Source organism: Rissa tridactyla, chromosome 9 (genome assembly GCF_028500815.1).
Source record: "Rissa tridactyla isolate bRisTri1 chromosome 9, bRisTri1.patW.cur.20221130, whole genome shotgun sequence".
Taxonomy (NCBI): domain Eukaryota; kingdom Metazoa; phylum Chordata; class Aves; order Charadriiformes; family Laridae; genus Rissa; species Rissa tridactyla.
This window is the reverse complement of record NC_071474.1, coordinates 21,011,235-21,025,635: the sequence shown is the minus strand read 5'-3', so window position 1 is coordinate 21,025,635 and position 14,401 is coordinate 21,011,235. Positions and strand designations below refer to the sequence as shown.

General features: G+C 44.2%; 1 protein-coding gene across 3 annotated transcripts in view; it reads right to left on the bottom strand.

The window, feature by feature from the left end:
* PSTPIP1 (proline-serine-threonine phosphatase interacting protein 1) overlaps positions 1-14,401 on the bottom strand; it is a 59,939-nt gene that overhangs the window by 32,644 nt on the left and 12,894 nt on the right. For 2 of the 3 annotated variants that reach the window (XM_054213352.1, XM_054213351.1), the window contains exons 2-3: positions 6,677-6,777; positions 2,828-2,902 (exon numbers count right to left, since the gene is read on the bottom strand). In XM_054213352.1, the coding sequence (XP_054069327.1) occupies positions 2,828-2,902; positions 6,677-6,777 (176 nt within the window). The remainder of the gene's footprint in view (positions 1-2,827; positions 2,903-6,676; positions 6,778-14,401) is intronic. The other variant, XM_054213353.1, reaches the window with a different exon arrangement.

Below are 14,401 nucleotides of genomic sequence, written 5' to 3'. Positions count from 1 at the left end.
ATAATAATTGAGACTAGAGGATAATAATTTGAGAGCTACCAGGCTGGTGAGGGGTCTGGAGACCAGGTCATATGAGGAGAGGCTGAGGGAGCTGGGCATGTTTAGCTTGGAGAAGAGGAGGCTGAGGGGAGACCTCATTGCCCTCTACAGCTACCTGAAAGGAGGTTGTAGAGTGGTGGGTGTTGGCCTCTTCTCCCAGGTGAATAATGACAGGACTAGAGGAAATGGTCTGAAGTCGCGGCAGGGGTGGCTTAGATTAGATGTTAGGAGAAATTACTTTACTGAAAGGGTGGTCAGGCACTGGAACAGCCTGCCCAGGGAGGTGGTTGAGTCACCATCCCTAGAGGTATTTAAGAAACGTGTAGATTTGGCACTTCAGGGCATGCTCTAGTGGCAGAGAGTGTAGGGGTTTTTTGTGTGTGTGTATGGTTGGACTCGATGATCTCAAAGGTCCTTTCCAAACATGAAGATTCTATGATTCTATGAATTCTGCATTAGCAAGAAAATGAGCGAGTGGTCTAAAATTAGTAATTCCTGCTCCTTTGCAATACATAACGTGGCACGGCAAGTTCTGTAACATGTTTCCCCTGGAAACTGCTTTTTTCCTGGTGAGTGTCAAATGCAACTTTTAGATACAAATACCTGCACAACACCTTCATTAGACTTCATTTGAGAAATGCTGCTACCCAAAGCTGGGTTCAAAGATGCAAACAGCCCAGTTCAGCCTGTCAAGTATTTGTAATACTATCAGGACTCAGCATGCTAATCAATAATAGGGACTCCTATGCAGAGGAAGCAGCTAGAGCAATGCACGGGGATAGGTGTAGCATAGTCCTTTCAAGCTTTTCTTATAATAGGTGGTACCCAGGCTCCCTCCCTCTGGTCTCCCTGAAAGACTGACCTTGGGAGCAGAACTACTGTCAGCAATCAACGATAGCAATCACCAGAAACTTCACACCGTGTCAAACATTTTAAGGCATTAAGACCAAATATTTAATTTTCATTAGTTGTTCCAGCCCTGAATAGACCCTCGTTTTCTCTGATTTTAAAGTGTTTACTTTGGATAAATGCCCTTCACCGCCCATCTGTGTAACTCCTGAAACAACCGGAGGATGCCGAGTGACAGAAAGCGAAGTGTCCTCTCTCTGCTTCAGAACAGATACAGTGAGACATTTGCTCTGATAAAAATATCAGCGCAAAGCTGGTCGCTACCCAGACCTGGCGTGGGTTTATGGAAACATAGTAAATCAGTTTTGCTGCATGCTTTGTTGGTATATTCAGCCTTCTCTTTATGCCAAGCTATAAAATTGCTGGATCAAAGTGGAGCTGGGCCCGAGTCCAAACTTCCCCCAACTTGAGGGGAGCTTGGATCCATATCCCAACTCTGGGACTTGGCACTGCCTCTAAATCAAGCTCTTATAATCTCTTAGGAAAAGACAGACCCATGAATTATCCACTAAGTCACAGAAGGGCAGCCAAAGCTGTCTTGCTTCTGAACCCATTTGCTCTGCCTGCCTGCATTGCCAGTAAAGAAATTTAGGTGGAGCCTTTCATTAATCCTGGAATGCTGATCTTAGCCTTTGGTTTGGGAAGAAGCCATCCATCCTTAATCAGCTATTTTAATTTCAAAATATTTTTTCTTCTCCTTCTTTTTCTCTGATTAGGTCTGTGAATTGGGACACTGGGAAGGTAGAAGCCCTCTCCAGCAGCCTGTGCTGAGAACCTTGCTGTATTTGCATTGCTCGGGGGCAAGGGAGAGATGGAGCAGGAGGAGAGGAGAGGCTTGCACCTTCTCTGGAGCGAGCCTCAGCGCTCTCCGCTTGGGTTAATGCAACAGTTTCCCTGTCACCTTGGGTGTGCCGCCACCCAATTGATGGCAAGTGCTACGGGTGATTGCCTGGCACTTGCATGCCATGGTGGTGCAAGGGTTTGAGGTCAAGTTTTCCCAGAAAATATGAGCAGGAAAACCTGCTCACGCTGAGAATGATAAATCGACGTAAAAAGGAGACTGCAATTAAGAAATGAGATATGGGATGTATGAGGGTAGCAGGCCCCAGGGATCAATAAAGCTGTTTTGTGTTTAGATTGAGGTCTTCACTTTCAGACTTGTCTTCTGTGACCCCAAATCTTCATCCTCTGCCACCTTATTACCGTGTTATTACTTGTTACAGTAATGACAAAATGTCTCATTATTGCTGCTACCATCAATAATAGCAGCAGTTTATCAACAGTGTTTATTAAGTTAAATTCCATGCCAACGTATATCTTCCCCTCCCAATGCAATTTATACATGATCTAAGATAGTAGTAGAGGAGACAGAAAAATATGTGTCATATTAGTATATTTCAGTAGTTCCATTGATTTGTTTCAAATTAAGTCCCTTCAAAAAGGTTTAAAGTTTGTATTCCTCAGCTAAGCCTTTTTCCTCCTGCAGAAGCTAATTTTGGTGTCTTTGCACTTTGTTCTGTCACAGTCTCTCAGTGTCCACCAGCTTGCCAGGATTGCCAAGCCACCATCCTAACCATTTCACAACCTTTTCCTTTCCCTTTTTTTTCCATTTGCTTTTGGAAGCAAATATTAAACATTGTTAGGAATCCTGAAATTAAAAAATTTCTCAGTAAAGACCTACTGTCAATGCCCAAATAGAGACTTTTGTGAATCCTGCTTTGAAGGACTATGGTGTTTCCCCATTTTTCCTGTACATTGTGAAGTGCTGTGTAACGCGCTGAAGTGAGCAGCTTCTGCCCCCATTCATAAGCAAAACACAGGAGTCTGATATTGCTTCCAAAATGCTTTCATTTGCACTAATAATAAAATAATTCCTTACTTGATTTCTGTTTGTCCTCCTGCTTTTCGGGCGATTTGAATCAGCTCTTTCCCATATCTCTCTTCTGCTTGTGCTCTGATGAAAGAAAAACTTATTCAATTTCTCTTAAAGGTACCAGGATCATGTTTACACAAATCTTGCAATTGCATCCAAGGTATAAAACGTGACAGATACAATTTCTTTAATTTCTCTATCTATCTCCTCAAATCTAGTGCTATTAGTTACCTCTAAAATATTTTTGGTGAGCTATTTCTAGAAGAAATGAGGGAAAATGAAGCCTGTCTCCATGGCTTTGATTACTGTGGAGTGCCATGTACAACTCTGTCCCCAAAAAGTTGGGTCCTTAGAAGAAGAAGAAAGAGGTGCATCAAGCGTAGTGAAGCTGCTCAGATCAGAGAGCCTCTTTTGCAAAAGAAACCTAAAAGATGATGGCTTGACCCGTCAAAAGGAAGGCTGGGAGGGGAGCAAAGAGTAGGTTCCAAAGGATCCATTTAAGCGAGGTGGTGAATAAATGGGATCCGGGAGCAGCAGGAAAATTTCCGACCATTAGAAGAAACACGAGGTGCTGCTTGAAGAGCTGCAGTGGAGGCAGAGGGGGAAGGAGCTCGGCTAGTTGTAAGATGAGGCTGTGGTAGTTTTGTGGAGGGGACAATATGATGCAACGTCTCACCCAATGGGGAACTGTAACTAGTGACTCAGGAAAGTAGTTCTGTTTCTACAGTTAATAAAGAAATACAATTATTTCTTTGCCATTTTCCCCTCCCCCAGCTCTGGAAGAAATTTCTATTCTCTGTTTAAAAAGACCAGTATTTGTACTAAACGTGTTTATGTCGTTTCTCCTGGGTGCAAGACCAGGGCGGAACTGAGTTTTTAGTCTGTGAGTAGCTGCTAAAAACTACTGAATGGCCAATAACAAATAACAGATAGCCTGGGGCTAGGACTGGGGGTGAGGCTGGTGTTGTTTAGGATAAGTCCAGTTGTCAAAAGGGGTTTCAGAGCGTTTCAAACAGTTTTGAGCCTGAAACTTGGCACCTTAGAGAAATGTACTCTTTGTTCAAAAAAGGAAGTCTGATGTGGGTGCAAGGCCGTGCAACCCCGCTGGTTTGTTCTCACATCCATCTTCCCACTCGGCCTCGCTGTGTTTTATTATTGGTATTTGCTGAGTTCCAGGGGTTTGAGGGGCGGCTGTTGGGGTGGGTCTCTGAGAAGATCCCACCGCCCTTCCAGCTGTTCCTGTGACGGCTGCGAGCACCTTGCGTTGTAGCCAGCTGTACCGGTGGCTCTGGTGCAATTCCACTGATTTGCAACCAGCTTCTGTGACCTGAGGCAGGCTCGGCCTGGGGGCTTTCCCCCAGTCCAAGGAGATCTCTCAGGCTGGTGGAATAGCAGTGCTGGTCCTACAGCAGCCTACAGTCGCCACAGCCCGGAATGGAGGCTGCTCTTGGCCTCTGTCCATGGCTCCCGTATGTCTAATGCTGCACGTGGGTTAGTTAATTGCTGTGATGCTGCACTAGATATTGCTGCATTTTAGCAGGGTGTTCCTACATCACTGCTTTGGGGTTCCTCCTAGAAGAATGGGGTGCAAAATATGGTGACAGGCCACACAGAGGTACCACTTGATTTTCATGTTTGATGAGTGAAATGTCATTAAAATGGGAATATACGCCAAAGACACATAACACTGCAGAAGTAGAACAGATTAATTTTCTTTTGATTTTAAGAACAAGAAACACTTTTGTGTCAGAGACTTTGCTTGGTGTCGGTGGATGTACAGCAGTGAGAATAACTCCAGTGCTACAGTCCCATTTTTCTTGCTCAGGACACAGTATATCACAGGAAAAAAGCACAGCCGTCTCTTAAGCTGGTCCCGGCTCCAGCAAAACCCTTGGGTCAAATCTTCTTGAAACCTCAGCCGTGAGACTGGACTAGCCCAGGGCCAGAGGAGTCTGACAGGAGGCTGACACCATCTTTTCACATCTCAAATGCTGCCTTTCCCGCTTTCTGGTACTCTTGCACACAGCCATCAAGAGCTGGAACATATTTTGCATTTTAAATCTGGGGCTTTGTTCTGAAATACAACTGCTTTCTCACTCCCCGGCCCCTTAGGCCCTCCTCTAGACTAGGCAGGGATATTTGTGAGCAAAAATGACCAGGGTGGAAAACTGATAAAGCATTAGTGTTGCCAGGGCAGTTGGTATCAGGGCTCGGGGCAGCTGCTGCAGGAGTCCTCCTTGAAAATCTGGCATGAAGCTCATGATATGGGCAGCCTCTAGGAACAGAGATTCATCCCATGCTTTGATCTCCTCCTAGGTCATTCCTATTAATGACATGAGGACAAGTCAAAACAAACATTTTCCAGAAATACTGGAGATAATACCTTCTTTCAGCAACTTAGTGCCCACTATCTTTTCTCCTTTTCGTCCTCCCCCAACAAGCACACACACATATACATGCTCACTGAAATGTTTCGGGGGTGTGCAAAAGTTCATGGAAACAATTGTTCTTGCAGCTTTCAGATCTGCAAAATAACTGTATGTGTATTTTTTCTTTGTGGAAAGTCCTTTGTGCCTCCACCACAAACCGGGAAGAACCTTATCCTGCAGCTTGCAGAAACCTCTGTAGTGTTTTGGAAAGAAACGCAGGCGTGTATAGCATCAGATGCATGCTGCAGTGTGGAGCCTTCCTGAAGCCTGCAGTGTAATTCTGATCTCTGCAAGTTATGAGTCACAAAGGAGCTATTTTAAACAGTTGAAGCTAAACTACCATCAGACAGGTGTGACCAGTGCTGTGTGATATGCTTCCACTGGTGGTCAAGAAAAACAATTTAAATAGCTTCAGATTTTGATGGGAGACTCTTCACACTCTGTGAAATAGTCAACTTCCAGTTTGACAGCTCATATCCCCTTGAAAATCCCAATGCTTGAAAAAGTAGCCTTCAGAAATCCAGAGTAAAACCAGAAAACTAGACGGGGACAGCATGGGAAGAAAAAGCAGGCTGTGACTGAGGAAGGCAGAGCAGTATTCATAAGGAGACAGTTCTGAGATGAACTGCTCTAGGATTACCTGCTGAGTAGATATTCCATACTGTGTGATCTTTCCTACAGGTCATGCGTGAGCATGTGTGTGCCTCATACTACACGTTGAAACTGTTGAACCCACGCCACTTAAAAACAACCAAATTTCGGATATGTTTTTCTAAGTCAGAAGTACAAAAATGAATGGCAAAGGAGTCATAGCAGCTGCATAGTGTGTGTTTTCTCACCCACAAAAGTGTCAGCTCTCCATAGCTGTTGCTGAGCAGCACCCAAGAAGCATGTAAATGATGCACAAAAACTACAACATTGCTATTCAAAGTCTGGTAAGGTTGACAAATGATGTGGGCTGTCTTGGGTGACTGGGAAAGGCTTTTGGTAGCATCTTACATAGCTTTGTATTTGAAAAATGGCCCATTTTGGGTAGTTGCAGGAAACTGAAACAGTGCCTGTGGCAACAGCATGTTCAAAGAGAAAGAAAAATGTGCAAGTCATTTGCTCTCTGAAAAGGGGAAAATTCAGTAACGCTACTTGTGGATGTGTGTGCTACCGTGTGATTCTGGACCAATAACGACCTGGGTCTTAATGGAGCTCTGGATTTCTGACTCTTTCAGCCTTCTCTTCTCAAATCTTTGACATTTCTGTTTGTTATCTACTTTCAAAAATCACATCAAAAGGCTGGGATCCAAATCACTCAGGCTTTTCTGTGTGAACTAGTATCACTACCAAATTCAGAAACAGCCTACTGTTCTTTCCAGGTGCCAAGCAGGAGAGAAAATGGAGGCTGTTCACACTATTTTCACCCTCATTTTCTTACCTCTGCTTGAGCAAATCCTCCACATCTTTGCACATCTTCCTCCCATCCAACAGCCGCTGTACGAGCACCTCATAGCCAGTGTGGAAGGTGAACTCCTTGCACTGAAGACAGAAAGATAAAGAGGCCAGTTAATTTGTGTGTGTAGTTTGCAGGTTTACCAGATGCCTACTGTCAGTCATACGGAGCAAATTAACTTTCTGGAAAATCCAAATGGACCCTTAGAATTGCCCAGAGCAATGGCAGCTGGGGCAGGGCTAAGGGCACGGGTATGGGTGAGGTTTCTCCAAAGTGAAAATCTGTAAAAGCTTTCATTAAATCAAGCAGGGTTTTTTTAATACTGAAAAAGTGAAGTGGGTCGCAAATTTTCCTGCGTGGAAAGCAGCACTAGCTGTCTTTTTGGGGAAGTCACGTTTAGCTTTGGGTATGGGATCTTTGCGGAGCAGAGATGTATAGTAGCTCTTTAAGGACAAGAGCTCCTCCTCCCATATGTTTTCTAAAAGGAATGGTCAGGGTTCACTCACTGGGCTCTCAGTGAGACAGTGACCCGCTCTCTAGATGTGAGCGGAGAAGTGAAGGGATCTTGTGCTCGTACAAATATCGATACATGGGGTAGTGGTTGTGCCACCCAGTCAGTGGTGGGGTGTTTTAATGAGAGGATTCGTAGCACAGGGAGACAGTTTGCTGTTAGACAACACTTGGGTTGTGATGTGCTGTTATGTCCTCCTTTGCGATTTCTGTAACAACTCTTCTCATTGTTTGAATCAGTCTCTGGTGTAAATTCAACATGACAGGGTTTTAAAAAAAAAAGAAGTAGAAGATAGGCATGCGGAGAGCTTATGTACGTGGACATTGGGTCTGCAGAAAATGAAAAGTCTGTGTTTCTGAGACTTTTGCCAATGAGTGCTGCTTCCCTTGCTTTTGCATTTGCCACCCGGTCTCCTGTGCAATACATGGGATTTGCTTGTGCCTTTGGGTATTTTGGCAGCCTTCCTGCCCTGTGTTCCCATGTGGGAAATGGAGCCAGCCAAGGCGATGTGTGATTTCCAGACAGCCACACTAGACAGGCGAGACCACCGAGCTGCATGGAGTTTGCCGCCCCAAAGCCAGGGCTCTCATCTCCCACCAGGGCCCTGCACCCTCTGCAGATGAGGGCCGCGTTCCTCTGCTGTGGTCCAGGACCACAGGTCCCTCCCCATCACACAAGTCCACGCATCAGGCTCATCCCTGCCCACACAATCCATCAGAGCACACCCCGGTGCATCTCAGATAAAAATATCCAAATAATGAGAAGAAAAACAATTAGTCTTGCACTTCTTCAATCTTTTCCCCAGCTTCCAGATTGCACTGCAGCAATGGTAAATCAGAGTCACAACGAAGTCAGTGCTGCTGAGGAAATGCTGGGAGCCCAGACAGGGACAGGAATAAAGTTGCAACATGCTCTGAGTGTGGCTCTGGGGGAGGATTTCTGTGTTCTACTCCCGGTCCTCCCACTGACTCAAAACAGGATCAGGACAAGCCATTTTTACTTTGAGAGCCTCTGTTAACTGGTACGTGGTGATAATGTTATTGAAAATGTAGTGGTGAATGTTACCTGAGCTTTATGTTATAGCATTATGGTAAAATCATGGACTGTGTAACCATAAAGAGAGTGAATAAGTTCCTTCCCTCAAGCAGTTTATGTACTATACAAGTGCTTATATACCAACTGAATACAGTTTATCCATCTATCCACTGTCCCCTAAGCACTTATCGCTTAATAATTGCATTAGTTTATTGCTTTCCACCATGACTGTGAAGATGACAGCTGTTTAAGTGTTGGGACTCGGGAAGGATCCAGTGGCAAGCAACTGTTGGACACTTGAGCTTGTGGCTTTGCTTCCTTATTGCTGGGACTGAAGAGGAACAGGGCGAGCTCTGGGGATGAATGGGGGTGGCCGATGGCAGCCTTCGTGCTGCTCACCCAGGCCCTGGGGCTTCTGTGGAGATTTGCACACCTGGGAGCAGGTTTTTTTGCTTCTTCAAGAGCTAGGATAAATTTCCGTAGACAATCTTTGTAAACCTACAGGTTGTAGTAACGTTTCCAGTGCTACAGTTTCTTGACAGCAGTTAATTCCTTCTTCCCTAATAGACACTCTTACCATGAGCAGGGGTGAGAAAGGAAAGAGCAGGATAATGGTTCACAAGAGACACAGACAAATGTCTCTACCAGCAAAGTGTCTGCACTACAAAGCCAGGTGAGATAATAATGTAGATAAAAGAATATGGAGAGAGTGCAATGGATCCACTGTTATCACTGTTGTAACCCCAGGAAAATGACAGGATTACACATGGTCATCTGATGCATATGATCACCCCTTAAGAAACAGGATCTCAAAAACAAAGCATCAGTTTTCCTAACGCTTACAAGGCAGATTACACACACATACATATCCCAGGGAGGGATCCTGCCATGAAGTAAGTGAAAAGAAGCAAGTTTTTGCCATTCTTAGAGGAAAGCACCCTGACAATGGACTTGTCACTTCCCCCCTCTCCCTTTTTTTGAGGACATTCCGACGGCAGAAGGCATTGCTGCTGCAAAAAACTCTCATAAAGTGTTCCCTTTGCCTGGCAGAAACCGCACTGGTCAGGTGCCCCACAACCAACCCACAGCCCAAACATTTTGGTTGTATGTTTCCAGATGTGGTTAACTACATCCCATAGCTGTGTACACAGCTTCCTTGTCCCAGAAATGCTGCCCAGAGGTGAGCGAAAGCATCATATGGTTTGTATCGCCAGTCAGGCCACGAGCAACAAACGGAGAGTGATAAGCACACTGTAAAGTTACTCTCCCGCTTATGTTTAACATATCTCTTTGTTTAGTAAAAGCTAAAACTCAGTGTTTTTCCCCCGCTTCTTTTAAACTGTTGCTATGATGAAAGGATGGCAAATTCTGTATGTCTGAGAGAACCACTTACTAAATTCCCTAAATGGAGAAAGCAGCATCAATTCATCATCAACTCAAAAACATGCACACAAACACAACAGTGCGCCGGGGGCCAGCCTGCTGACCAGTAACCCTGATAAAACTACCTAGTGGACTTGATTCAGCCATTTGAACATCTGGGTCTAAGCCATAAAAGGGAAGAAGCAATGCCATATTAAAAACTGCGTCAAGGTTCACTCTGTGGCCAAGAGAATTAATTTTGTGGCACGTCTAACGAGATACTCTTACAGTCTGAGATAAAGGATCCTTTGCAAGCTACACTGCCCATGTAGCACAGCCATGCAGCCTTGTTGGAGCTCTGCAAACAGGCTTGTCTCCAGGACACGCACCCACATTTTTACTGGCACTAATGCAGAGGGAACGGGTTCGTGCTGCTCCCCACTGCTCACGACGCTTTCTGTGCTCCACCTTTTTGCCTCCCTACTTCCTTACTGCAATTAATTTAGAAATGCAAAAGGCAGATTTTGCTTATTATAATTATAGAAATATTTTAGCCCTTTAATGCATAGCCCTTTAATGCAAGCTGTCTTTCTAAGACAGCTGTTTAAATGTGGAATCTGTCATAGCGCTTGCACGTTCCTAGATGGCAGGCTTTCTGCCAAGCTGGGTATGGGAGTAGTGTTCTCACCGTGCCCTTGTGTGCACGAGTGTATGCCAAGTGCCGGCAGCCACGGCCTTACTCAACAGTTTTGCTTTCTGTCTGTTGCCTGCTAACATGAGTAAGACTTAAACTTGTTAAAAATGGAGCCACTGCAGCCACATCTGAAGGAGAGCTGGAATCTCCTCTGATGGAGGCATCAGTTCCTACCTGCTAGATTCGTCTGGGTTTTGTCCCTGTGGCTGACCCTTGTAGAGGGATTTGGCTCCAAGGAGTCTAGAAAGGACTTCCCAACACAGGCACTCATTTAATCTGTCTTCATTTTGGGGGGATCCATCTCAAAATTTGCTTTATTGTCCTCACTGTGTGTTCCTGAAGAACACGGAAGCTGTATTTCAGAAGCCACAGCATCTGAAATCTACACCAGGGCTGCCTCAGCCTCCCAGGCAGAAGAATGGCTGTGCTATGAATAGCTTGCACCACTAGCATGTCACAGGCAAGGAGGGAGAGGAAGAGTAGCCAGGTGACAGCCCAGGTTTAGACAAGTTTAAGCTGCTACGGTCACTCATTCTGCAACATTGCTTCTTCATTTCCAACCACAACCATAACCACCTTATCCATAAATCATTTAAGGCTAAGTTGACTTTCACAAACATTTCCCTTTCATTTCAACAGCTCTTTTTCTTCCTTTATGTGTTGTATAACTATATTGTCTCTCAGCCTCTTCGTGAGTCCAAACTAACCTCCTTTGCCCTTTCTTGAGGTACTGGTTTTTCATTCCATTGATTCCCGTGTGTTCCTATAGTACCTGTCCAAGGTTGAATAAATTCCTGTTGGATGAGGATAATGCTCTGCTACTCCAGTAAAGACTAATGGATTCTTTGTACCATGTCATTAGTGACTGCTCTCTAAGAAGCACTTCTGGTATATCAGAGGATCGTATTTGCCGCCTTCCCCTATCAAATCATACCAGCGGCACCTAACTGAGCTACAATCTACTGATAGACCTGCAATTTTCTCCTCTCCCGCAATGTTACTTAACAAGGTCCCAGAGTGTATTGCTACTGATCTCTTACTCTCATTTTGCACTTTGAAACTTTAATTTTATCTCCTTTCTGTTACCCCAGGCTGGAAGGTTACCAGATACCTCCTGTACAATATTTTCTTTATACCTATTTGTTTCAACAACAGCTATTTCCAGCTGATTCTTAATGTCTTATGCCAGTATCTCCAATGAATATATTGAATAAAATTAATCTTGAGACCAGCTCTCAAGATCCCTTCCTCCAGCTCAGGCATTTCCATTTTGGCACAAGCCGCCAGCATCTCCCCCCAACGTGTCTTTGGCCGCTTTACAGTTCTTCTTCTCCTGCTGGTGTCTGTTCAATCGTGTTTTGTTTTTCTTCTCTAGTTTCTTTAGGATTTCCTGTGTAGCACCGTAACAGACCACACATTTTCTTTGTCAAGACAATCAAGGTAGCACAATTGTATCACATTAAATAACTATCTAGCCTTAATAAAGCTGTCTTGCCTTTATTCTATTTTCCATTTACCATTTGATATTATACTTAGCGTTTGCATCAAATGGTTTTGTAAAGGCTGCTATAGTTGCACTACCCAGCTAGTGCTTGGGCACCTCTCAGCTGGGACTTTGTAGTGATTATAAAAAAACTAATGAATAGTCAAAGAACTATTTTTTTAAATGAAATTAGGGAAAAATGCTTTAATTAAGTAACAAATGTATTCATTAAATGTGTAAAACATAATTTGTTTATAAAAAAAACTGTGTAGTTGCTTGGAAGAGGGTGATTTGAATCACCACCAGTAATTTCTCATTGCCAAGAAAGTGATTCCACTTAGTCAAAGCATGTGCGGCTGTGAAAGAGGATTTACTCGTTGTTATTTTAATAAAAAGGATTAGTTAATCTGTGTTGTCCAGCAGACCTATAATCACTTGTAAGAAAGTGCCTGACAAAGGGATTTCAGTGTTGCAAGCAGATTCGTATTGTCCTGAGATTTTCCATTAATACTCCACATGCGCGTTGGTCTCTGCCCTGGGGCCTGGGGATTTTCTTCTCATGGGAAGAATCACAGCTAAGGGAGAGGCAGCATCTCCTCTCCTCTTCCCATTTACTAAAGTTGATTCCCTCCAGTGCAACGAGCAACATTGTTCCTCCAGAGATGAGAGAAATGTTAAGGGGAGCACGTGACTGAAAAAAACACAATTTTTATGCTCTACTTTGACCAGAATATCTTTTCCTAGAATATTTGAAGGGAGGCATGGAAGACTGCAAGCAGAGGTGTTGACAGTAAGCACACGGGGATATGCTTTCTCCTTTCCATTTCTTTTTTCCTCTGAGGCTTAATGATGCTGCTCCCTCCCATTAGCACTTTCCTAAAGAGATGGGCGCCTTGGGACTGCTCCATTCCCCCGGCAGAAGTTTCTCCATAGGCAATCATGCAGGTAAACATCAGGAGTTAATTGTGGGAGAGATTATTCATGGCTGGCTCTGAGCTGGTTTCTGCAGCCATGAGGGAGAGGCTCTGAGGATTTTGGTTTGGTAATGAAGGCTGCAGGTGGGAAGACTGATGGTGTCAGTTCCCTGCCCAGAGGGGAGAAAGTTCAGAACAAAGACAGCTGGGGGATGACATAGTCTCTTCTTACCTGCTGGTTGCACAAAGCTGAGTAACCTCTTGGTACGTCTTGTGTCTTTAACTAGCTGCGAATCAGCCTTACAGCACATCTCTTCTCTGAGCCTTGTGCTACCGGCTGCTCAGAGGGGGCTGCGAGGCTTTTTGAAGACCAAGCATCTACGTTTTGAAGTCATGAGGGTATTAATTGCAATAATATCAAGTAGGAAAGACTGAAATGCTTTACTGGTTACTGAAGAATGGTTTTGGTAAATAGCTATTACAATGGACTGAACTGAAGCAAAAGGCCATGTTGGACGGGGCTTTGAGCAACCTGGTCTATGCCCAGGGCAGGGGGGATGGAACTAGATGATCTTTAAGGTCCCTTCCAACCTGAACCGTTCTGTGATTCTAAAAATATCCAGGCTTGTGAGCAAAGCTCTCACTAGATTGTATGCCCTTGCGTGTCCAACTACTCATATTCAGAAAGTGACGTGAATTGCTCAAGTCATCGCGGTTCTGCTGTAGGAAATGTGGGCTCTTCTGTTGTGGCTGGTTTTCTTGGAGCATTTCTAACACTGTCCTTGGATCTGGCTTGCCTACCCAGAACTCTTTTTATAGGTAGTTTACATACCTCTAATCATTCACTCATCATACCTCTACCTGCTCCTGCAGGATAATCATAGATAATCACAGAATCATGGAATCACAAGCTGGCTTGTCAGCAGCTTAGCATCTCAGCTGCTTTGTGGCTGAAGTTATACGTCCTGTTTGGTAAGTGCCACTGCAGCTCTCAGGGGAGCTGCCGTTCTGGCTGTCAGCAAAAAAAGGCCTCTTTCCCAGTGCCTCCAGCTGCAAAGCTGCTCACTAGATTTCTGCAAGGAACCAGGTGCTAGGTGGTACACGGGGAGAGTAACCCCCAGGATACAGCACAGCAAGAGCACTACCTTGATGGGGGAGAAAGGCTGGAAAAGAAATAACTACAGTGCAGACACTGGGTGCATTGCTTGGTGCATGGCAGGATAGTGCTGAGCTGCCGTGGTGATAAAGATTGTATCAAAATCTGCACATTAACTGGTTTGCGCATCTAAGGTGGGCCTGGCTGCAAGCCAATGGTGCGAGCACTGACAGTTACAGCGTAGCTATCAGGTATTCTTTTAGCCTAACGATCCTTCATTTAGGAATTATTTGAAAAGTACTATCTGCAAATATTCAAAAAATCTTAAAAAAGCAAAACACCTTCTCTTAAGTTTGAAAATATTTAACTATATAAAAGTGCATTCCTTGTCTTTGCTCTTAATCGTTCCCAAGGCTTTTATCAAAAGTATTATCAAGATTGGTTTGGGACTGAAAACGATAAATGTTGCTAAGTGTTCATACAGATTTTCAAAAGAGAAAAAGAAATTGCAACTTCTTATGGATATCTCATGATGCACAACTTTTGTGCATCATAGCTTGTCTTGCTTAGTTAAAGTAAACTTGACAATTTTAGTAAACCAAAAACTTGAGATTC